Source organism: Epinephelus fuscoguttatus, linkage group LG12 (assembly GCF_011397635.1).
Source record: "Epinephelus fuscoguttatus linkage group LG12, E.fuscoguttatus.final_Chr_v1".
Lineage (NCBI taxonomy): Eukaryota > Metazoa > Chordata > Actinopteri > Perciformes > Serranidae > Epinephelus > Epinephelus fuscoguttatus.
The window spans coordinates 10,608,497-10,634,277 of NC_064763.1; the positions used below are offsets into that span (position 1 = coordinate 10,608,497).

At 39.7% G+C, this 25,781-nt stretch overlaps 1 protein-coding gene across 11 annotated transcripts in view; it reads left to right on the top strand.

Annotated features, from left to right (window-relative positions):
• LOC125898059 (RNA-binding protein Musashi homolog 2) overlaps positions 1-25,550 on the top strand; it is a 302,500-nt gene extending 276,950 nt beyond the window's left edge. For 3 of the 11 annotated variants that reach the window (XM_049591665.1, XM_049591669.1, XM_049591672.1), the window contains 3 exons: positions 9,523-9,702; positions 13,697-13,851; positions 19,715-25,550. In XM_049591665.1, the coding sequence (XP_049447622.1) occupies positions 9,523-9,702; positions 13,697-13,851; positions 19,715-19,759 (380 nt within the window). In that variant the 3' untranslated portion in view covers positions 19,760-25,550. Of the gene's footprint in view, positions 1-9,522; positions 9,703-13,696; positions 13,852-18,304; positions 18,376-19,714 lie in introns of all 11 variants that reach the window. The other 8 variants (XM_049591666.1, XM_049591670.1, XM_049591674.1 and 5 more) reach the window with 5 other exon arrangements.
• Positions 25,551-25,781: the final 231 nt, after the last annotated feature.

A 25,781-nucleotide genomic window follows, 5' to 3' on the forward strand; every position in this document is an offset into this window, starting at 1 on the left:
CGTTTGCGATGATGCTAATACCATACTACTACATGGATTAATACAATCAGCGCTCTTGTCTCTCTATGCAGACACAGACAGAACAGAGGGCACAGATTGTTTAAGCTTGACCTTCCTCCCTGTGTATCGTCTGGGGATGTTGCTGCATCTCCGTCCTATCTTACGATTTAATTTGCAGCACCCTCAGCCCAAAATCAGCCCAGGAATTGCAATCCTAGTGGTTTATTTTTTATTTTTATACTAAATTTTCTAATTTTGTGCAGACAAGGGTTTTTGTTGTTAAAAAAAAAACCTTATGTGTGATGTAAGTGTGGATTCTTTGTGCTTTGACTCCACCTACAGTTCCCATAGAGCACCACATATTATATACTGTGTCTGCTTTGACCCAGCAGGTGGGATGCATGGGTGGTGGGGTGTCCCTTGAAGTGGCATTCAGGAGTTAAATATATATATATATATATATATATATATATATATATATATATATGAACATCCCTTACTAAATCCCAAGTAAAATTGTGTTTATACCATAATTATTATACAGATACATTTTCTGTACAAGAAGCCTTTTTACTGCAGATATTGCCTCTGCCGGGCTGTGAGGCTTGTTTGTCAGTGATACACACAGAGAGTGTTGTGAGACATTTTCCGTCCCTGACAGAGGGCACTTTCACCCTACTCCCAAAGCTCAACAGACAAAATGACAGCATGCTGACTTCCCTCTCTATGACAGACCACTGCTGATGACAAGGTGTATTTTGGACTTCTCACTGTGGCCTGCCACTTGCAGCAAACTATACCCCAGACGCAGCTGTAGTTGTGTACCATAACAAGAAAAGTTACTGAAGATGTGGACTCTGCAACATCTTTCAAACTTTGCTAAGATGCTATATATCATACATTTGTGTTAAAATTTTCTTTAAGGTACCAGAGAATATCTTATTGGTTATTTTTAGCAAATTTCCACTTCTCTTGTGGTCAATTACAGAAGTTCTCTTGTAGATGAATATTTAGATACTAACAAGAGCTTGTCATACTTTTCTTACCAACAAATACAATAGTTTAATTCCCATAAAATACAATGTAAATTTTGAGTTTTCCATTTTAACACCAGAAAAAGCACCAGCTATCACAGTTGAAACGCTGAGCTGTGGTTGTAACAGGCCAGGCAATATGTTTTATTTAGTAAAAGCTGAATCTGAGGTGGTGTCAGTCCAGCTACTTTTTGAAGCGGTGTGTTATCAGTCTGTATTTGAAGATGGCGAGGTATTTTGCTGCCCTGATCTCTACCACCAGGAGCATGTTGCACCACTAAAGAGCAAAAAACAAGGACTAGCCCTTGACGTGTGTTTGTGAGGACGTTTGAGAGACTCTGGCTCCAGGCGAGAAGCAGATCAGAGAGATCTGGCTACTGCACAGAGTTTACCATCGCCTGCAGGTAGAGGGCTGCTGGCCCATACATGGCTTTATGAGCTGGTATCACGGATTTGAACCTGATTTGAACTACCAGGGGGTGCCACTGATGGATGCAAAGGGCAGTCGCTTTATATCAGTTGGAGAGGCTGAACATCTGCATAGTAAAGCAGCAAGGAGGAAATTGCTAATTTGGAGATGACTAATGCATGCGCCAGCACCTGGGCTGCATTTTGGACAAGTATAATCCACCTCTGCTGTTGATATGAAGGATGAACCTGCATAAATGTGCCTCTGTTGCCGTTTTAAATGAGTGTCAGGTAGTTGATACATGAACATAACTCTAATATTATACATTTACGTCAACAACAACAGCACTTTCTTTATTCATTGTTTAAAAGAAGGCTAGTTATCATTCGTTTCTCTTCATTTTAAAGGAGACGTATTTGAAATCCTCTGTGCTATAGGATTGTCAGATAAAAACAGAGAAAAATGCAAGTGTTGCAGATGGTTCTGACAGTCCAGGGAACTTCACAGGTCCCAGTCTACTCTGGTTGAGTGTTTTCCTGAGTCCCTCTGAGCTTTCTGCAAAGCTCAAATGTCAGTCTCAGATCTCGGCTCTACCTGCAGTGTACACAAAGCCCCATTCAGCTGCTTTTAGAGGTCTGGGTACTTGCTATGTACAGTATGTCTGACTTGACTCAGGTGTTCAAAACTGAAATAGAGGTGGCTGTGGGCAGAAATTAGATTGCAGAGGTGTCTGCCAGTTTTATTGGGACTCAGGATTGTGTTCACATTTTTAAAAGCCCATTCCTCTCGAGTTAGTTGCTCTGCTTTGTTCTTTTCTCTCTTTTGCTCACCTCACTTCTTCTCCCACCTCTTTTTTCTTTGCCAACGAAAAGAAGGAAACTCATGTGACAGACATTTCCAAATTAAGATCACTATCAGTTTCCTCCCAACAAGCTCTGTGATCTTCAGCAGTGCCTGAGAGGAGACCGGGATTGGCTGTGTGCACTGGTCTTAATCAATCTGGCTCTTGGTGAGCTCAGGTCCATTTGTCCCAGATGCTAATCTGTCGAGCTCAGCTCCGAGGCCAGAGGCGCTTTACATGTATTTGGTGCAAAATAACATGAGCAGGCATGCCAAGCCCATCCTGCTTGGGTTTTTGTCTGGGGCCCAGGGAAAGATGTGACACATCGGGGAGGGCAAAGTGTCCCTTTGCGCCTCCGCCACGAAGCAGTGGCTCTCACAGCTGTGGGTAGCAGATGCTCCGAGGTTACAGGCACAGGCCTTTAGGGACATCACCACTCTGCCCTCCAGGGGCTGCATACGTAACACACTCTCCAAAGAAAACTTACTGAAGGGAGCAAAGCATTTTGTAGTCGTGTAGATGCAGTAATGAAATACAGTATGTGCTGTATCCGTCCTAATCAGGACAAGAATATCTCTTTCATTTGCACATTTATTTTGAAGGGACATTTTTGCAAACATTAAAACTTCTGTTTTTATTTTTGTAACATGCAGAGAAAAATTGCATATATTTTTTTGAGTAATGCATGACAGCATTTTATACAGCTTTATGAGATTCATGCCACCAAATGAAATTTTGTAAGAAATTTAAGACAGTTACACCATAAATTAATCCAGAAAAGGCAGGATTGGGTGCCTGAAAAATTCAACAGAATGCAGGAAATGAAGTGTTTGATGCTCAGAATTCTCTGATGGAGGACCTCCTACACCCCTCCTTATATATGCCCCCCCCAAAAATTTCGAAAAAAAACAAACCCTACACTCTTTCTATTAGAGTTTGCCATTATCACTCTCAGATTTCAGACATAGTAAGTCTGAGATTTAGACCACATAAGCCTGACCAGACATGTTTGGAAAAAATGTGTTCAGCCAAAAGGCCATGCCTGTCAGCTCTGAGCCTGCTCACGATAGGATAATCTGTGCCGACTGTCGATAACTGAGTGCCCTTTTTCAGTCCCAACTAGGCCAGAGCCCACACAGGTTGAAATCTGCATTGAAATCATTTGCAAATAAGTGTGCACTGATTTACTAAACTGTTGCACACTGTTATACCCACAATCCAGTGCTCACATTTCCTCTTCCTGTGTAACTTTCCACAGTCGTTCCCCACCCGTAGTTGAAGGTAAATATAAATCAGTAGCTCTGTTGAGTTTGTCCATTACTGGAAAGAAGAGCAAGAAAAGGGAAAAGCAGGCATAAAATGAAAAGTTAAAAAAATAACAGAGGCCTGAGTATGGGTGAGTAAATGCAAGAAGAAATCATCTGTTAAAATTAATTAGCCAAGCTTCTCTGAACACAAAATGACAAGACATTAAATATGTATTATTTATGAAATGTCTGTGCTCTCTGAAAAGGGTGTCTAGTGCTGTTAATTACTCAGCCATTCATTCAGAAAAGATTATTTCAAATGGAAAGTGAAAGCAAGGCTAGACAGCAAAAGAGCTGTTAGTTTCTTTCACGCTATTTTTAAATGACATTGGTGAAAATGGAAAAGCTAATTATGGTAGCTCCAAAATTCAAAGCTAATTTGAGAAGCAGCATGTCAGGTTTATTGACATCTTCTGTAGAGTGATGTGGTTTGATGGCCACCAAGGAATCTCAGTGGTGCCGCGGGGGAAAGGGAGGAGCGACTGCATGAAAAATTATTCCTTGCAGAAATGAAAATAACTTATGTTAATAGATTTTTATATTCCCTAATTCCCAGTATTCCCTGTTTGTGGATGGTGGGAATAACAGGTATATTTATAAATATTCAAAGTCAACATATAGCTGATAAATACATTTTTAACAGCTTTCAGCAAACCTTTAACAGCATCAGAATATCACAAATACAGACTTTGTTGTTGTTTTGTGTAAGTCCCTGTACTATGAGACCTGTTAATCAACTTTCGGGTAATAGCAAGTTCCAGCAGAGTTTTTAATTATACCGGTGAGGCTGCTGTTAAGTTAACATTTGGATCACGGATTGGGCCTTTAAAAGTGTGTATGTGTTAGTTAATATGTTGAGTTTCTCCGGGATTTCAAATGAGGATAACTTGGTGCAGAACACTGGCGAACTTATGAAAATATTTTTCACATTCTGAAGTCCCAACAGGCCCGGGAGCGTGACGCTATATTTTATCATCAGCGTGATTAGTTTTATTTTCCAACTCGCGAGAAAAAGAGCAGCAGTACTTTCAAGGTTTGTGATTCCTCCTTAAAGGCAGTCACCTGGCAAAGTGGGAACGAGAGCAGGGCATTTATCCACTTAAAGAGAGCCACCCCGATGATGTCAGTAACAGATGACTGCAAGACACTCCCCTCTCCGTCGCCTCGCAGCCAGCTTTGGTCACTGAGGGCAGAAGGGAAAGAGGGTGGGGGTAGGGGAGATAATTACCAGTATAAATGAAGCCCTGCGAACGATTCGCACTGCTGGGTCCCCTGATCTAGTCTCCAAGGCAACCTCAGCACGCTCATTTGTTTTGTAGATGAGTAATTACATCCAATTAGTGGCCAGTGGAAAAAAAAGGAGTCCAAGAAAGGCCCATTGTTCTGGATAGATTGTGTGAATATTAATAGTGGGAAGGTCTGAGGCACAGTGATATGATCGGTGATACTAATGCAGCTGTGGGCACACTCTGCCCAGTCTCATCCTGCATAACAGATCAGATAGCCACTGATGAAAATATATGGCTTTGAGAATGTGTGCCCGCATGTTTGTGCATGAGTGTCTGAGTAGTACTCTCGTCCAGCTGCCTCTGTCCGGCAGACAAAGCCAGTTTCTTACCTGAGCCTGCCGCACCTGCAGACAATGCTACGGCATGCACTGTCTGGAAAAAGTCTCAGATTTCATTACCTGGCAAATGTTATGTAGGAAGGTCTCTTGAGTTCACCTCAGCAGAAGAAATACTACAAAGTATGCAGTTCATATTTTTATTATATGTCACCACTCACTAACACCTAGCACTGCACACTGCATCGTATCTTCATACAGCACTTTGTATGATGTCTTACAAAATTAGCACCCCTGCTGGTCATGTTGGGTTTAGGAAAAGAATTGTGGTTGGGGGTCGTCACATGTACTGTGATGCAACAGGATGTAATGTGACGAGATGTTACTTTTGTAAGTGACTTTAAAAAACTCAGTGTTGACTTTTGGTTTCACACAGGACATGGACCACTGTCTCTTAGGTCAAAGTCCAGTGTTTGTTTGATCCGTCCGTCCAGCCCCATTGGCTCCCTACGCAGACTTTGTTTGCTCTTTATACTACCACATGACTTCCTTTGCTCTCATATGAGGAAGGACAGCCTTCAGTGCATAGAAGGGTTGGGTACTGAGCATCAGTTCACGTGCAGTACATCGGTGCCAGAGTTCGGTACTTGTGAGCACATTTGAGTAAGAATGCTAGGTTTAAACAAGAGGCTGAAGTGCCTCAAAACCCACAGTGCCACTGGGTTCAACTTCAGACAGGAGGCAAAAGCATACCAGAACTAGTAGCAGTATCAGTTCAAATGTGAACAGTGGCGGCAGTAGCTCAGTCCACAGGGACTTGGGTTGGGAACCGGAGGGTTGCTGATTCAAGTCCCCATCCAGACCAAATGCGGAGCGTGGCCTGGTGGCTGGAGAGGTACCAGTTCACATCCTGGGCACTGCCGGGGTGCCCAGGAGCAGTTGGGGGGGTGCACTCAACCCCCCAACTGCTTGGGGCACCTGACTAAGGCAGCCCCCTCACTCTGACATCTCTCCACTTTGTGCATGTATAGGTCCTGTTTGTGCATGTGTGTGTATTTCGGACCTGTGTGTTAATGACAACGGAGTGAAAACTTGAATTTCCCCTCTGGGGGATTAATAAAGTATATAAAATTATAAAAATAAAAAAAAAATTATAATTAATTACCCAACCCACATGATCACAGCCTCCTGGCTCATGATTATGTGAGTTATACCTGAATTATAGTGCATTACTATTTTAGATGTATGTATGAACAGTGGATGAGAACAGCCTGTGCACTGATATGTGGTAGTTAGACTGACTCACTGGATGTAACTGTTGGTAAAGGCCTACCATTGGCCTGGCTATCTTAGCTAGCTTCCTGCATTCTAGCCTTCTGTAAGGGCACCATTACTGCATCCTGGACTTGGCGTCACCCAAGATGATTGTGATTCATTTTGAGAAATACAAACATCCCAGGGCGTTAGACCCCCTTCACCAGAATGATTATGTGTGCTCCCATACCATAATCTAGGGCTGTACGTTGCCATGGAGAAAGGTCTGTCTATGTGAGACTATGTGGTTGTCAATAGATTTGAAGAGTAAACGACATTAGCATGGTGTTGATTGTCCTTGGGAATTTGATATTGGTTTAAATGACCCTTTATGAGATTTGGGCTTTTTGCAAAGCTGGACATACACTGTCTCGATTCGTTCCGATTCAGTCCAATTCTACCCCAGAACTGGTCGCTCCTGACTAATTTTTGAATCAGGCTGAATTTTTGCAAGATCTGTTGTCAGCTGTCCTTGCAGTGTGAGCAGCTCTACGGCCTAAATCTCCATATCGCTGCTGTCAAAAGATCACTTACAAACTGGACTTAGCTTGATCTGATACTAATGGAGTAGTAGTTTGCATGTTGTGGCCAAGACTGTAGTCTGTTGTGAAATAAAACTAAACTTTGCTGCAGAACTGACCATTTATGTCTGCATCCTTCAGACATCTGCAGCTCTTGTTTTGTCTTGTGCTTTCATTTACAAAAGAATAGAACAGAGTAATGTTGCCTTTCTCTCTTTTTGCAAACATTGTTAAGGGCAAAGTCATCAATAATTAAACTTTATTGAAACTGTCAGTGAACACCGAGGGTTCTGTGCTTACATTCGGTGTAGGCGCCCACCTTGTGACCAGTCAATTGATCCGTACAGTGCGAGTATAAAAATCTCAGATCTGGCTGAGCAGAAAGGCCAATTAAAACCTGTAATGTGTTAATATAAGATACAGGATTAAAGACAACACAGTGTCTGCCCAGCTTAATGTGGTTAACTTGCTTACAATTTACTTACTAAATAGCAATGATAATGAAAATGTAACAACCATTGTTATCATTATTAGGATTATCTGTCACCACATCCTCTCTTTTCATGTGTGAAAAGGTCACTTATATCTACCTGCAGCTTCACTTTTACTAAGCTGATGTTTACGCATATTTATGTAATATACTGTATATTTATTAATGAAGCATAGTGAAAGTATTATAAAATGGAAAGTAATGCCTGTTTGGTTTCAGTCTCTGCACTGTTCCAAACTGGTGACATATTTGGAATAGCTTCTTTATGAATTCCCAATAACACGTTTTGGGCTATTGTCAAATGTTTTTTCCCTGTTATAATTATTCCATTGATCCAGTTTTCCTCATTAGCAAGGCCAATCAATGTTCTGTGACATTTGTCTAAGTGAAGTAAATGGAATGATTGGTTCTTGAGCTTTGTTCAATGTGTCAGGCATTATGTGACGTACGTGGGAAGCCTGCCGTATTTGGAGCCTATAATTTGATGAGTGGGCAGACAGCCCACAAGTGGTGAGATCAGAGTGCTAAAAAGCATTGGCGGAGAGAAACATGGCTGGTGCTTACATTCCATTTGGCAGAAGTGGACTGTCTCACTCTGAATGGGTAGAGGTGAAGTGGCTTTGAATGGCTATTCGCTCCAGGACCCAAATAAAAAAACAAACACACAGCAGGGGAAACCCAGCATGGAAAAGCCGGTGTCACCAATCTCAGTCCCTCCTGAGTAGATTAACTCTGTTATCAAAGAGGTGTGAGAAGGAGCAGTTTCTTTTAATTGCACTCTTTATATGAGCAGCTTGTCTCAGATTAAGAGGACAAGCAATAAATGCCAGCACGACTTATTGCTGAAAGACATTTTCTAAACTGTTGATAATCCACCATCTGTGTCAAAGAGAGAATCATTGGAAGAGGCCAATCTGAGACGTGCTTAGAGTACTTAGTGCACTTCAGAATGCCTATCATCAATAAACATGAATGTCTGTATCTCATTCACATAAAAACCTTATCATCTGTTGCTACTGGTTAAAAAAAAGCTTTAAATTAATTATTGATTGGTGCACACAATGTTTCTTTTCATTTAAATGACAAAAGCTTCCTTCAGGTGTGTCGACAAAGAGTTTGAAATGAGAAATGTATTGACCTGTGTTTTAATGAGTCTTCAGTTTTATCTCACTCCTTAATGATTGGAAGAAAATATGGAGGGCACAGGTCAATTGTGCAAAATCCAGAAGATCAAAGTTGTGGCCTTACTGTTTATTTTGTATTTATTGTTATTGGTCCATTTGAATCTAGTCAAGGTGTTAGAGTAATGCTTGGTTCACATGGAATCAGGCAGATGATAGACGGCACTGTCCAACGAAATGGCAGGACAGTAAAACAAAACACGCATGACAATATGTTGTGATGGCGGGGTGTCGAATTGTTAACAAATTATTTTGTATTCACTATTTCATTAAATTATTCTTGTAATGTTCTGCAATCGCCCATGCTTTCTTTTTGTGTGGAGGAGCTACGTAACATCTGGTTGTAAATTCAGCAAAAGATTAAAATGTTTTAACTTAAAACAGCAATGCCGTCTAGCATTACTGTTGCCGGTATTCTCTGTCGGCCTTACCTAATTTTACCGTCTGCCCTTGTCCACCAAAATCATTTCCAGTTTGCCGTCTACCATCTGCCTGATTCCGTGTAACCACAGCATAACTGAGGGGGTCTCACAGTAAATGTATCCTTTCAGGGAGAGATAGTATGTATCCATATTTGTACAGCTAATGTATATGATACAGCTGAGCGTATCAAACACAGACCATATGCCAAGGGGGCCTGGCCACATGGTAGGAGCTGCTGGGGAGGGAGGGCAGGGGGGGGCAATTAAAGCAGACAAAACTCAAGGATGTATTTTTTTTAAAAAAAAAAAGAAATGGTGTAACACACCAGCAAGCTATGCTTAACAATCTGGACATTGACTTTGACAATGAAAAAAGTTGTTTTCCACAATGATGGAGTCCCCTCCCCTCCCCCTCCCCACCCTATACTGTATCTCCCAGGCCTCCCCGATTATGGGTTTTACTCTGCGCCCAGTGACCAGAGGGGGGGGCCCTGCTCCTTTGCTGACTATGGCTCCCTGGGGCCCCAAGCGGCTCAGATGCTGCACAGTGAGCATGCCACCTCCGCCTGCAACTCCCCCCTCCAGCACCTACACAGCCCGGATCAATTTAAGAACCCAGGTTTGTATATGCGCATCTATCTCATCCACTTTTTGGACTTTTCAGTTTGATTCATGACATTATTCCATGCAGATGATCTAATCTTATTTTTTTATATACATTTTCTCTTGCTTTTGTTAAGAAAAGAAAAAAATCCCCCCTTCAAGAAAAAAACTATAAAAACACGTCTTGCTGACAAAATAGCATTGCATGTTCCTCCTCCTTTCTTTCAATTTTTAATGTAGATTTTCTGTTTCTTTGTGAAGTTATGTTCCAGCCCCTGCTTGCACATAAGGGGCAGACACATACAGAATGTAATCCTTCATTTGCATGTGAACAAAATAACTACTGATGATGTCGGAGAGTACACTGGCCTCTCTAACAGCTCAAGTTTATGTGAATTTTGAGCTGCAAAGGAACGAGTTGAGTGTGGGAGTGAGAGTCTCTTTTTTTTTTTTTTTTTTTAGCTGAGCCCTTTAAGTATTTTAAGTGTAAGAATGATTGCTCGTGTTATTAGTGTGTAAAAGTCTGACTAGGAAATCAGTGGAAATGCTGTACGATGTAAAACACTTAAAAGACAACATTTTTGCATAATGCAGCCATTACTCTACAACACAAGCACATTTTCATGTTGTGTGCTTCTTCTGATGCTCTCTTAACTACCTTATGTAATCACAGCTTTAAAAAGCCAGGGAAGAGATTCCACTAAAATATACCGCACATTGACATTTCAATACCTGCATGCAATGCATAAAATGTATTATAAATTCATGCTGTTTCTTTGAGAGCAGACAGAAGTCTTCAGAATTAAGAACTTTTTGGAATACTACAGTGCATATGTATGTGTATCTGTTTTTTTCTTTGTTTTTTTTTTCTGATAATGATATGCTCATGATGTTTGCACTGGCATGACGTACCACCAATGTTTATTTCATGTAAAGCAGCTGTGAGTGAAGGAGGTCTAGTTTAGCAGAGTGCCTTCATGTGATGTGGCTGTCGTTGCTTGTTGTAGGTGACAGTGTTGACCTACACACAGCGGTTAGGTTCCCTGTCTCTGGAGACTCACGCGGCCCTGCTGGCCTCTTCAGTGTGGTGCCTGCACTAATATGTCTCCACCTCCACTTCACCATAGAAAAAATAAACAAAACAAAACAAAAGAGGCTGTCCTTTCACCCTTCTGGACCAAAACAGTGAGTGTGTAAGTGAGGGGCCAGCTCTTGCCCTAATGGTTAAAGTGTTGGCCCGCTGCCCCAGGCAGATGTTGGCATTTCCTACAGACAGTCTGTACAAACATCAGCTCAGCAAATGGCAAAGACCACACATAGAAACAACCGCACAGATGTGATTTTTTTGAAGGGTTTCTTGCAGGCCTGCAGTTTTAGTATCATTGCGGCAACACTTGTACAAGTGTGATAGCACTAGAGACATTATCCACCATACCCTCAACTTCCTATAGATCTGTTAAGCAGTGTGAAGTGTTTTATATCATACACAGCTGCATCGCAGGGGGAAGATTACTGCTGCTTTACATCACTGCAAATACACACACCAATTATGCGCCATTATCTCTGTTGATTTTGAGGCCTGGTTGTAGCATGCTAATTTACTGTACTTTATAGTTGACGTAAGAGTAGAAAGGGTACATATCACCTCAGTGTCCTTAGCAGCAGCTACTGTAAGTCACTTTCTTAGACTGTGTTGGTGTGTCCTTGTTTTGTTTGAGTTTTGCTTGGTTGGTAAAGCACAGGTTTTCCTCACCTGACAGGACACATTCAAATCCAGAGTGAGTCAACACAATTTATCTGCTTGTTGTCTGTGAAATAGACTTTATATTTGTAGCCGATGATATGAAAATCAGAGAGCACATTATAGTAAATGGAATCTCAACGGCGCTGTGTATTTGGATGTTTGTTTAAAGTAGATAAGAGCAGAAATGAATAATTTTCAGGAAGTCTAATTGATTTTTGCGTACATTAGGTGCTTTATGATGATGATTACCAGCCATAGGTCATAGATTATCCGTATTTCATTTATCGTGTCATTACTGTGCAAATGCTATGGTGAGCAGCCCCGCTCCTCTCAAAGTCTGAAGATGAAGATTGTGCCGCACAGATTGCGAGCCTGAAAGGGAGAGCAGGATAAATGCAGTTTGAAGGCAGATCTCATTAATAAATGCTCTTCTTGTGCACACTGCCTATATCTGTACTTCAGTACAACAGTTAAGTGAAATAAAAAATGAAGCAAATACAACTTGGAAGACACGGACAGGGAACGTAGCACACGGTGTTCTGTATAGAGTTAGACATTCTCTCACTCAGGTATTCCCATTTTCCTTTGAAAGTACTTCACACACAGAAGTCACTGTGAGCATCAAATGATTTTCTCTCCAGTCTTTTCAGTCAGATGTACCTGCGCCACAAGTACCAAAAACTGAAGCATGAGAAAGACTAAGCGCCATCATTCCTGTTACAGCTGACTCTTTTTTTGAACAACAATCTGACCCATGTTGCACTTGAGATTTTTTTTGCTCCCAAAGTTAAATGCAGAGCCCGTGCAGCCCCTACATTTAAAAAGTCAGCTTCACAGGGAGCGGGGTGAGACACACTCTTAATAAAAATCACCAGTCATAGGAATAAAATCCTTAATTATATAATAAGCCAGCCTACTGGGGGCTGTGCAGGCAAGATAAGAGCACTAGCTGCACACTGTTAGAAGTCCTTAAAGTTAAACAGCGGTGTCAACTCCAATAGATGTGTCTTTAGTGAGATGGCTTCATTTTTCTAGAGTGCTTTACATGGATATCTAGAGTATGTTTCCAGGTGCTTCTAATGGACCTAACCTGTCTAATACAGCCTTGATAGATGAAGCAGTGATATGTTTAACATGGTGACAATGATCCAGTTTGTACACTGTCAACACATTGGATTTACTGCACTATTTTTTTCTTGTATTACACAGGCTTCCTCTCAGGCATCATAAGCTCATATATACACAAGATCGAGCATTTTTCTGTGGTCGGAAGATTTTTCTTTTTAATACAGTTTTTTTTTTTTTTTCTCACAGTCTGTCTTTGAATGAGGGTGAGACGGAGGGTTATGTGAAGCTGACAGCAGAGGAGATTGCTGTTAAGAGATCACTGCATTTTTCTTTCTCCCAGACTGTTTTTTTCCCTGTGTTGCCAGTGTTATTGGCCTTTAGTAGGCATCTAGATTTTCAAAAGACATTTTATTAGTCTGAGTTGCTCTTACTCACAGGGCAAAGGTGGTAAGTCATGTACAGTATTTCTTTTTTTATCCCCCCTGAGTTTGGACCTGCAGATGAACTGGGGTCAAGCTTTTATATTTCCCCCTTATGCCTCCTTCTCTTGTCTCACGTACCTTTTTTGCCTTATGCCTCACCAGCAGTTACAGCAGCAGACTGGAGAGCTGGAATTATAGAGAATATTTTTAGCCGCTTGCTATGAATCACAGGTCATATAGGAAAGCATAAAGTAGCATATTTCAAATGTCTGGGTTCAAAATGCTCCAGTAAAATCTGAAATCTGTAATATAATAATCCTGTGTTACTCTTCTTATTCAGCAGCGAATGTTGTTTTACAAGTACTCCTTCACATTATGCATGGCAACATTGACACTGCAACCTTACTAGTTTATTAGCATGGTGGAAGTATTTCTAGCAGCGTGCTTGTTTTGTGTTGTGCATGATTATACAAAGTGAATGTCACTCCTATGCATAATACACACAGCATGTAGATTATACTCAGAATATCATACTGGATTCACTCTCAATTTTTCAAAAATCATGTCAAACCTAAATCCTGCACCATCAAATTAAATTAATAAGCAGTAAGTATCTGTAATATGAGTTATAAGCAAGTCCTTGGAGACAAACATGAATCCAGTAATGTGTTCTTTTGATTTAAATGTTTCCTTTTGAGTCATAGCAAGTTAAGAAGCGTACCGATTGTTGTTGGGTGTTTCTGATCTGCTCTGCTCCCTGTTGTGTTTGTATGCAGGCACCAACCCGTCAAGGCCCGGAGGTTTCCCTGGTGCTAACAGTCCAGGGCCCGTGGCTGACCTGTACGGACCTAGCAGCCAGGATTCAGCTGTGGGCAACTACATCAGTGCTGCTAGTCCTCAGCCTGGCTCTGGGTTTGGCCCCAGCATCACAGTGAGTACTCTCATGCAGACCGCCTTTGTGTCTGACCGCACCTTGAGCTCAGCTCTGTGTCAGAATACCACCACTAAAATTAGACACTAAGCCAATGCACGCTGATTGTGATGTTCTGTAACACGAGACTTTTTTATCACAAGGAGCAGAGCTTACTAATTATAGGACTCTTCAACTAACTAGATCAAAATAACCACCACCTGCCTTATAGCAAATACCTTAAATTCAGTTGAGTGCAAAGCAGCCAGTCAGTACAGTCTAAGAGTTTGGGTTATTCCTTAGCAGAGAGCCACCCACTGTCATTGAGGTTCAGAGGTCCCATAAGCACTTTGTACATCAGGGTAAACCCTGTCTTAGCTCTCAAAGTTATCTGTGTCAAATGCAAATGTTTATTCCCCTTAGCTGTTGCACAAATCACCTCACTCCAGACTCTGTGTCACCTTCCCAGAACAAATTTTCTTTATTTTTAGAAGCCCATCTGTCCCAGAGCTTGAGTTGCGCCGACACAGGGACAATGCTTCCAAGCAGGTTTTGCCTCTCCCAGTGTCCTTGTCCAGGTGTAGTTGTTCAGCCAGGTGCTGCTGCACTTTTCCTCTTGCTGATCAGTTAGCTGCCAATTGCCATGTCAACTCATAGCAGGGCTAGTAGAGGTGACACTAACAAAGCGGTGTTCTCAGTCCGACTATGTGAATGTACTCTGTCTTGTCCTGTGTGTGTCAGTTTAGTTGCAGCAACTCGTTAATAATCCCGCCTCTTGCTTTCACTGCAATCAAAAACGAAGCCAGTGAAAAAATGCTTGGAAGGCCCCAGTGACGGTGAAGACACAACCTGGCAAGACAGTGGCACTCAATAAAAATGGGGAGATGTAATTTACAATGTAGTTTCCTCTTTTATTATAACCCCAAGCCCTGGAGAGATCATCTCAACACCTATAAAATGTCTGAGGTGTAACTTCAACCAAGCTTGACGTAAAGAGGCTACCTTATTTAGCATTTATAAGCAGTATATTAACGTTTAATAAGTCATTTAGAACACATTAAAATGTAGTTTTATGCAATGATAAAAACATGAGTTTTTTATGTACAGTATTTGTGAATATAGATAACTTCTTCTGTGAAGACATGTTTTTACATCATTCATCCTATCTCAGTGTTACCGACTGAAGTCAAACTTGCCAACCCTCACCATTTTTACTGGCCTTTGCTGGTTTTCTCCCAAATTATGACAGATTTTCACACCTTTTTTCCTTTTAGTTATCACAGCTTGTTTCTGGCAATTTACTGCTTGTATAAGCCCTAAGACCCCCCCTCTTCCTGCTTCTCCAACCCTCTGGAAAAGGGCGCCCATCGAGCCCGTGTGAGCCAGGTGTGGCCAGTGGACACCTTGTTTCTTTGCTGACCACATTACTTGTGCATAAGTCAGATGGAACGCTCTAGCGGGGCTTTAAGGGCTGCCTCAGAGGCCAGTGGGAACCCAGCTTTCCCTCCTCCATCGAGACAGGGTACCCAGCTGTGTTCTAGAGACCGTGAGCCTCCCATTCCCCCTGCTTAGGCATCCAGGACCCAGGGGTGTGGAGGTCCAGGGAGGACAGCTGGCCTTGGGTGCCTGGCCTGGGCCAAGCCTATAGCCGGGCCTCACTCCCTTCTCCTGGAACTTGGCTGGAGTGTCTGGGTCATGAAGTAAACACTAAACCAAATTCAATGTATTAAACAAAAAAATGCTGATTCAGTGTACCTGTCTTTTTTATTCTTTGTAAGTCAACAGAATGGGGGCGTCCAGTAGCTCACCTGGTACAATGGGCGCTCCATGTACAAAGGCCACGTCCCTGCAGCCATGGGCTCCACCCCAACTGGGTCATCCCCTCTCTCTCTCCCCCCTTTCATGCTCAACCTGTCCTATCTAATAAAGGCAAAAAAAAACATAAAAATGATAATTAAAAGTCAACAGAATGCAGGAAACAAAGTCCTGAAACTGGTTTTGATATCCTTCCTGTTTTTGAGGTCTCATGGTTGGCAAGTCTGACTTAAGTGCAACATCATCTAGTTATCTTATAAATGTTTCAGTATTGCTAAGTTACCTGTCGAACAGCAGGTAAACACTGCATAATGTGTAACCCAAATATTCAAATGTTAGTGTCTAAATTCAGTCAAATCAAATGATTAAGCCAGAAGCTCAGATTCTATCTCATGTTGACCTTGTTGTCAACGAAGGGATGATGCTCAGACTCCCCAAAAGAAGACTCAATCAGTGATCTGTTTACTTTGCTTGTGTGCTGGTCCACCCTGGACCTCACTGAATAATTAATCTGAAATTTAACCATGTGAATTTTATGGCCCCCTAGCAAGGTGCGGCGAGGCCGAGCTCCGCCACTCACCACCAGGCTTGTTGGGGGCATGTTTGCACTGTTTTACATGACTGAACTGAGTGACACAGTATAGTTTATGAAAATAACACCTGCTTTCTGAAAGAAGCTAATTAATGCGTGGCTTAACTGAGGTGGAATAACAACAAGCCCATTAGTACTGCGAGAAAGCGCTGCAAGACTACAGGGTGAAGACACTCTTTCCAAACTTTATAGTCCACATCATTATTGAATTTACTTCTGCGGCAACCAGAAAGTACAAGAATACTCCATTTTGTGGAATTCTAGCAGTTATTCTTGTACTTTTCAAGTTGAGTTTAAGGCATGTTTATCAGGAGTTTTCATCATGGTATTTATGGTTGTGCTTTTGTGGTAAATTGTGACTTGCTTTGTGGTTTTTGCCACAGAAACAGTCCCACTGCACAAACTGATAAATCTCCTGCAAGAAGGGTAACGGCTTAGTGAGGATGGAGCGAATGAGCTGCTGTGTAAGACTTACATAGCAGCAGTGCCGTCGGTATGGGATAGTGTCACTGGGAGCAAATGTGCAAATCGCTCATGAAAAGATAAAATGGCTCATTTTAATTTCAGTAAGTTTGTGTAATTGATTTATGATATCCAAACAGAAACAGAGCTTAACAGAAAAAATACACTTTATTGGCTTTTTGCTTCCTAAGCAAAGCCTCTCTTATTAATTGTTTTAGCTCCACTGGCTATCTGCAATAATCTGTTGGTCTCAGTGTAGGAAGCAAAATATTTGTTATGAAAGACCAGGCTGGCTCATTTTCAAAGCAGATTTACCAGCAGATAGTTTACAAATGGAAATGAGCCGATTTGTTTCCATTATTTTCCATTTGTTGCAACAGTTTGTAAGCGTGCTGAGATGGAGAGTGTAGAAACATGTCTTTGAATGCATCAAATACATTAAACCCTGGATAGAAATGTTTATCATATTTACCTTAAAACAATCTAAAAAGGGCAGATTTATAGAAGAGATCAGTGGAGAATGTACTGTATTTTACCCAGATAATAGAGGCCAGGTTTTGTGATTCCCTCGCAGAATGTCAAATTGTGCCTGTGATACCACGCACTAAATCACCACTTCAGAATTACCCAGTGAATCAAACAGAGTGCAATAAAGCAGAGAGGTGATGCCGCGGCCCTGCGACTCTCTGCTCTCGGCGAGATGATCTCTCTATTCAGAACATTAAAATGGGAAATGATTCAGAACTAAAATGTGCTTTATAATTCTTCTTTTTTTTCCCCACTGAGGATGCTATTGAACTGAATACACGTAAGATCATCATGTGTCACAACCTCATGGTTGACTTCAGAGTCGCTGATTTGTCGCTCGGTCTCACGCTCCAGCGAGTTTATTAATCCCTTTAGCCAATATCAAAACAGCCACTGTGAAGAAGCAGTAATGAACTTAACTGGATTTTTTTTATGCAAGACAATTAGAGTGCAATTAGTTGATTGAAGTGATAAAGACAGATAATGGCTGGTGAAAGTGCTTCTCTATTCAATCCAAGGATTTCTGCAGACCTGTCAGCAGCAAAATTCACAGTATCCTGATAAGTGAGCTACATAATGAAGTCCATTCAATACACAAAAACACAGTGATCTTACTGAGGGGTGTTTGTGATCCTATTCTCCACATGCTTTCAGATTCAATCAGCTGTGTATGTCAGCATGAATGGGGATTGTGTGTGTTTTATTATCTCTCACACATATTGTTTCCTCTTATTTTCACTATGTAACCTGAGAACGATGCTGGCGTAGAAAATAAACAAAGTTACTGTATCTTGGATGATTTAACACTGTATATACTTCATTATTAGTATTAATAATATTTCTAACTCTTCTTAACATCTTCTACCATTAAATGAGTCCTACTTCCTGTAGTCATTTTGCAGTGTTTCTCCATTACAAGAATATACAATGAACTTGTATAATGTATATGACAATAGTCTCCTGCTCTGCTGCTGAACATGATCAAACTGAATCAAAACGTTCACAGTCATGATATGATACTCACTTTTTCTTCCCTTGAAATGCATACTGACAACAGCACTAACTGTACACTTTTAGGGCCCGTTGATTGCGACAGCTTTTACAAATGGATACCATTGAACAGGTGGCCGGTTGCCATCTCATCAGAGGTATTGCATTTTATTTACTGTGCATTTCTCTCTCTAATACATGTTCATCACGTCATTCTTTGTTTATTCACCTCCCTCCAAATGACAGAGCTGGTAGTAAAGTGCGAGTGTGACGGAAGGTTTATGTCTTCATAAATCAGAGGGCCTCTGTTGGCGAGGCGGTCTGCGTGACGACGGCAGGAAAGATTATCATCGATTTAAACAAATTCAATCATGATCTGTTTGTTTGTGCGGCTTGCCGTGGGAAAAGTTTATACTTCAGTCACACACACCCATCTACCACCGGTTCTGCCATTTTTCTTTCTTTTTTTTTCCTTCTTTTTAACATTTTGAAATGTTTCCATTTTAAAAAAGTCTTGCACATATTTTCCAAGGACAGAACTCTGATCACACCTCTTCACCGCTATGACACTAAAATAAATCCAAAACTTTTTACTAACAAGTCAATGGCCTTGAATCATTAAATATTAACTAAGCAGTAAATGTCCACGAGGAACCAAATATTTCAGTTTCATCATGTTTATTTTGTCTCTGTAATTCATCTTTATTGTCAACATGTCCCTCACATGTTCAGTAGAACCGCTGTCATCTATACAAACCCATTCAAAATGTCTTGAGCTTGTCGTCTGCTTCCAGCTAGTGTGTTTTGTAGATGTGATGTGTGGTGTGTGTTGAACTCATTTGTGCACACACAGGCGTAGATTTCAGGGGCTGGATGACAAGCCCCCAACCCCCCCACCCCTCAACATTTAGAACATGTGAATTTGTCCCCCCCAGTAGAAGCATGAAAGTAGCAGAGGTCTTTCATTTTGACAGAATTAAAGACATTTACACCTTAAATTGATGCAAAGATCCCTTCTGTCATATGTGTCCCCCCCACAATGTTTAAATGAAACCTACGCCCCTGTGTGAACATGTGTGTTTAAATGATTGTTTAATGGGTTATTTCCCACTTAACAATCTACCCAGCTAAGCATTACAGCTATTACAAGTCTCGGCAGTAGCGGCATATGCATGAACATGATTGCTAAGTTAAGAAATGCTGTAACTGAGAAGTATAGACTTTTCTAATTGTGAATATACATGCACCAAGTTGTTAAACAGGGTTTACTTTACTGTAATTATGTGTACATACGTTACGCCTGCAGCAAGTTTTGACCTGCTGCTGTTTGTGGTAATTGCCGTCACATTTGTTTCATGCTATCGTGCCTCACACAAGTATTTTATTTGGAGGTCGTATTAATGACCACAAATATCTGTCATTAAATGTCACGGTGTATTTGACAGTATTTATGTTTTCTAATGCTGCTCCTTTGCCTATTTTTTCTTTATCATCCAGCAGAGTATATCTGGTGGCCCAGGAAAGACAGGACGAAGTTTCTAATTGGCTTTGTGTGCAGGTGACGCTATCCAACTTCAAGCACTACAGCGTCGCCCAAGCAAAAAGAACGAAAGTCGGAACCACATGAAGAAGAAAAGAAAAACGTTAGTCATCTCAGAAAAATAACAACTGCTGTACTATAATCCAAACCTCCTATAACTTTACAACCTGGTTTGGTATGATGTTTCACGTCGATTTCATTCACCAATCTCCTTCCTCTGTTAGCTTTTGTTTTTGATTAGTTTTTAGAGCCGTCATTTTAGTTTTAACCTTAATTTTGTGTCCTTTTATTTGATCTTCTAGTATATTTGTGTAAATGGATTTTTTTTTTGTTTGTTTGTTTGAAGTACGGGGGTCATAGCCAAGAATATCTGCAAGTCATGTCTTCATCTTTGTAGTGTAAAGGAGAAATGATTGGATGTTCCATTCAGTCTTTCCGCGAAAAAAAAAAAAAAGAAGAAGCTCAGCGTGGAGAGACTCGGAGAAAAAAAAATTTAAATTTTAAGGAAAATTTAAAGAGGGTATCTAAGTAATAAATCTTAGTAGCTGTTTTATTTCTTGTGATGTCTCATTGTTAACCATAATTACCTATTTTTGGGCAATACAAAGAGGACTCCAATATTTTTATGGTCCTTTTTTATAAGTGTTGTTTTTGTTGTTTAGAAATATATATATATGCTATAACAAATTTCATATAACTACATTGTGAATTCAAACTTGAGAAAAAGAAATGTAGCTGTACATATTATTCCAGTCACTGCATATAACCAACTCAGTGAGAGAATAGCATATTTTTGTGATGGTGTGTCAAAAGAACATGTTATAGCGTGTGAATAGAAGAAAAAGCTGTAAACAGTTATTATTATACTTTTTTCTGCTGGAAGACGGTATAAACGACCCCGGAGACAAACAGAACACACTTGCTCTGTAAATACTGAAGCTGAATAATTTTACAAGTGTCATACCAGCAAATTTACAAAAACGGTGAGTTAAGTCAACACAGTTTTAAAGAAATAAAAAAAAGAGCCTGATTGGTATCTTTTGTCTAACTGTTAAGATATCAGTATCATTTCAAAGAGAGAGAGAGAACATTTCAAAGAAAGAGAGATAAAAAAAAAAAGAGATTTAATCCAAAGCACACTGTACTTAGATGTGAAGATTAGAACTTGAACCAGGCATTTTACAGTGCTCTGTGCATCCTGACACTTTTATACTCTTGAGAGGAACTTGTTAGTTGTATGTTATTGTTTGTTTCATCCTGCTTGTTCCTGACTCGTTTTTTTCGGAACACAATATCTGGGCTCTGTGCTAGAGCCTTTTATGTAATGCTTGTTCTCTGAATCAGTTCTTTTATGAATGAATTAGGAAAGTAAACATTTTGATACCATACCTCAGCCTTTGTGAGTTCTATTGTGGAATCATTGGCAGGTTTTAATTTATTCTAGTGGCAAAATAAATGAAAACACTGAAAGGTAACAAAGCGAGTAATCATTGCACTGTGAGTAGTGAAGTACAGGCCATTTTTCCTATTTGCACATGTATATGTCGGCTTTTTAAAAGAAAAAAAACGGCCCTGTGCTTTGGGATAGTATGAAGGATTTTGGGGTTAACGTATTCTTGACTAGACAAACACTTCAGAGTTTTGAGGTGAGTTAACAGCTTGGGAAGTAGTAACTGATATGTTGCAGTGTGGATCTCTTTATATATTAGACCCATGTCTCATCTAAGGATATTTATACAGGGTTAAAAGATGACACTGAATTATTCACTCTCTGTCGCTGCACCAGGTTTTACACAGTATGTGTGGTTGATGATTTTACTCATGACGAACATTTAATAATAATGATAACAATAATATGCTCCAGTCCGGTTTTTAAAGTCATTAATGGAATGAATGGTGTGTTTTTCTGAAATACTTTACCTGCTGCAGGTGTACTTGTTGTTTTCGTTTTTACCCACTTCTTGTCTCATTTCTTTGATTTCAAAACAACCAGGTAAAGAAATATGCTGGATACTTCTAAAGTAAATGATATGGAGGTGTGATCAAGTAATAATTTAAAGAGTAAAGAGAAAAAAAACCCTTGTAATGTTCAAATGTAAAAGAAAATAAGAAATACAAAACTATAAAAAAAGAAAGATGCTTCTTTGCTGATTTCAAGTTTAATCAGAGTTTTATTGATACTTTGTGGTTTATATATTAATAATTGTAATATACTATTAAAATGTACTGTGCATCCATTGCTTTCTCTCTTTCCATTCCCCATCCTCAGAGATCCTACTTCTTTTGTTGATCATTCATGTATTTCATTAGTGTGTAAAGAAATCACAGTTAACTTGTAAACAGAGTGCTGTCTTTGATACCAGTGTAGTGGTCTTTGTTGTTCTCCCTTTGCTCTACCTCTCCTTTCTCTCATATTTATCCCTCTCCCTCTCGCGCTCTTTTTCTATCTCCTGTAATTACAAAGTAGATGTTATATAGGACTCATTATATAATACTTGTAGTGAATAGTGGATTTAGGACCAGTCAAGATAGACCTTTCTCTAAATGATCATGTTATTCTGATATTTGCAGACAATTATTTTGATAGAGGTTCATTGTAATTTATTCCCTGTATGTTTTTTTTTTTGTTTTTTTTTTTTGTTTTTTTTGTTTTTTTGGTTTGGTTTTTGCCACTCTCACATGGTTTCAGCTAACCAAAGCTCTCATGGATGAACAATAGAGAAACAGTTGCTGTAAGATGGAATTGTACACAAGGCATTATTTGGATCCCCACCCTTGAATGTTTTAAAAGGGGTGTGCCATACTACCTTAAATGCTAACGCTAGATATGCAAAACTTTTTTTTTTTTTTTTTTGGATTATTTTTTAAGAGGGACACAAGCTATAATTATGGACAAAGATTTTATGTAAAAAAAAATCATATTTTTTTAAGAAACATACCAATGATTACCACATTAGTCATAATACAGATCATAGTGCAGTTTAAATATCCTGTTATATCTTTTAATGCTTGTATTCCTTGGAAATATCCCAGAAGCCTTTGGCATTTTTAGAATACACTGTTTATGATCTCATATTTCTTAAAAAAAAAAACACGTAATTTGAATCTTAGATCTGGGAACTAGTTTTTGTTTTAATTAATGTTGTTCACACATATTGACATTATAGAGGCATTTCTGTAAAAGGAAAGCCCATCAAACAGAAAACCTGTGAAGCTAAAGGATTAGCAGCAGCTGTTAAGGGATGCTGTGTATCAAACAGTTAAATTCACACCCTGACGTTGGACTAGCACCCTAAATATCTGCGACTCGTTGCTGAGCTAAATCAGAGCAGAAAATTATAATTAAAATTTGAATTCAAATGCTCAAAGTTTAACAAGGGAAAAAAAGACATTTCAAAGAATGTCCAGGATTCAGACCTGTTAGATTTACACGAGCAGCTGCGTTTCAAGCAAAAACAAAGCTATTAAAAAGCCTCAAGCTGTGTTCACACTCCGACCGCAGACTGAGTTATTTTTGGAGTATAATTTCAAATAAACACAATTTAGCTTTTATACCCGTTATTTCATTTATTTCACCTCATGGGGTCTTAAAATTGAATACTGTTTCATTAATAAATACCATTAGTGTCTATTTGTTCTTCTCCTCCAGTATAAGCTGTCAAATTACATACAGTATGTACAGTAATGGCAGCTTTGTAAGTGGCACTAAAAGACAAATTATTCCAATGAATCCAAAAAGAATAAAGAATATTGAGTTATTTAAAAACAGGCAAAGAGAAATTATCCCAAAACACAATGTTCCATGTGTTAAGCAAGTCTAATTATATTAAACTTTATTGTAAAATGATAATCATATTGGATGATACAGGAAAAATATAATATTTGACACACAAAGGAAAATTATAGATGATGTTTCAAAGTATTAATGCTTATGTTTGACTCATTTGCACATTATAGTTTTACAAATGTCTCAACATTAGAAAAACAGTAAATATGATAATAAGAATAAATCATTTACCATCTTAAGTGTACCAGTTATTAGACAGGATAAAAAGAAAGAGTTCTTCATGTTCATTTGCAGCATTGTCCCTTTTGTTTATCTGAATATTTTATCACATAATAAACTATAACTCTAAACCACCTACAGACCGACACAAGAGGCTCATCAGGAGCTGTGGTTGATTCCAATTTTGCTGCCGTTTCATCTGAAAAACAAATAACAATGCAACATGTGTGAGATACATTATTTTGTTTCTTACTGTTGCAGCGCCTGGTGGCGCTTAGATTATAATGAACCCCTTTTGGATTGGAAAAAAACCCAACAACTTGAAATGGCTGATTTTCCCTCACACAATCTTTAAAAAGAAATGGACTCTTCTATTGTTTTGTGATCCTGTAGCTTGGACTTTAAGGTAGCATGGCTCTGTTGCTGTAATTACATTTTATCTCAAACTGACAGCAGTTTACAGCTGATGAATGTTACACATCTTAGTAGACTAGCTTATCCATTTGGGGAGAGGGGAGGGGTCTTGGTTTAAGAAAAAAAAATAATCAAAAAAGAAAAAAAGTCAACCTGGAAGTTGTTGACATTTGTAGTGTACTACCGTATCCATTTAAACTTGAATCTCGAGGCAAGTGCTAGGCAATGGCCAAACAATTTATCCCATCCACTGTGGGAAAATCCCACCCTGAAACCACACGCGCTTCTGAGATTTCTGTCGTCTTGGATTCAAATCTGTTTTATGGATATGAACAACTGTCTCCCCAAAGCCGGGACATCACATGAGGACTGTTCGGGCTCTGCTCTATTTCTGATTAATTACATTGACTTTGAAGGCTCATTGAACGTTCTTGAGCATTTATACCCAGAAGAGGCTTATTCATAGTGGTGCTAATGGTTTTAAACCAGACAATGTGCCCTTATCTCTGAGAGATACTGGATACTGTCACAGTGACCACAAAGTGACTCTCACCGACACCACCGTTTCTAGTGTCGCCTCTCTTGTTTCAGGATAAAACACAGATTGGTTCATGTTCACAAATCTAGACTGAACTCTTCAAGGTGACAGAAATAGCACAAGTTCAACTGTACTGTCGTGTTTTAGGGTGAATTTCCCCTTCAGTCCAAAACCATTGCCATCTCACCCATGCTCATTACTAAATATATACATGCAATTGCAATATATATGTGTATAGATGAATATATATGTGCAATTCCCACGCATTTAAACTGAACAATATTAGACTGGAGACCTCAGCTGTATACAGAATACTCCTCACACAGCTACACCCAGGTTCATATAGCCATTATTAGCTTATGTTCACCAACACGAGAGTTCACCCCTGGCGTGTTGTCGAGTTTGGAGCAGACCGCATGGCCTAGAGGGGAGCCTGGAAGCTCTTCAGACTGCATGGACGGCAGTGTGAGGCTCTGCTGTGCTTCCATGTTTCTGCAGGCTGAGCACAGAGCTCTCTTCACTGCTGTCTGCCCATTCCTAACACTTGCCCCTTTTTTTTATGTTAACCGACTTTTTATGGCGAGAGACAGACAGACTTGACTGACATCTGAAAGCATCTTTCAGGTTATCATATGGCTTGCTCAAGCCCTGTTGTAAAATATACAAAAAATAAAAAATAATAGTAATAATAATAATAATAATGGATGGGGGTCTCTCACATATCAAATGTGGAAAGTCTAATTTTATATTTGTATTTTCAAATAATAATATTGACAAAAAATGTCTGTGAAAGGTTTCCATCCTCTACTGTGGTCCAGAAATTGATGTGTCTGTCTGGAAAATAAATAAAATAAACTGAATTGTTATATTACTTGTTTTCACTGTTTCATTGCATTTTTATTTTTGGTAATATATTTGCAAATGGTGCAAAAAAAAAAACTAATAATATTTACCTCAGCATTTCAATATCATAAGTAATTATGTGGCAAACCATCACATCAAAGAGACATTCACTCCCCATACTGTAGAGCATCTGCTGACATCCCATAACTGGATACTTGGCTGC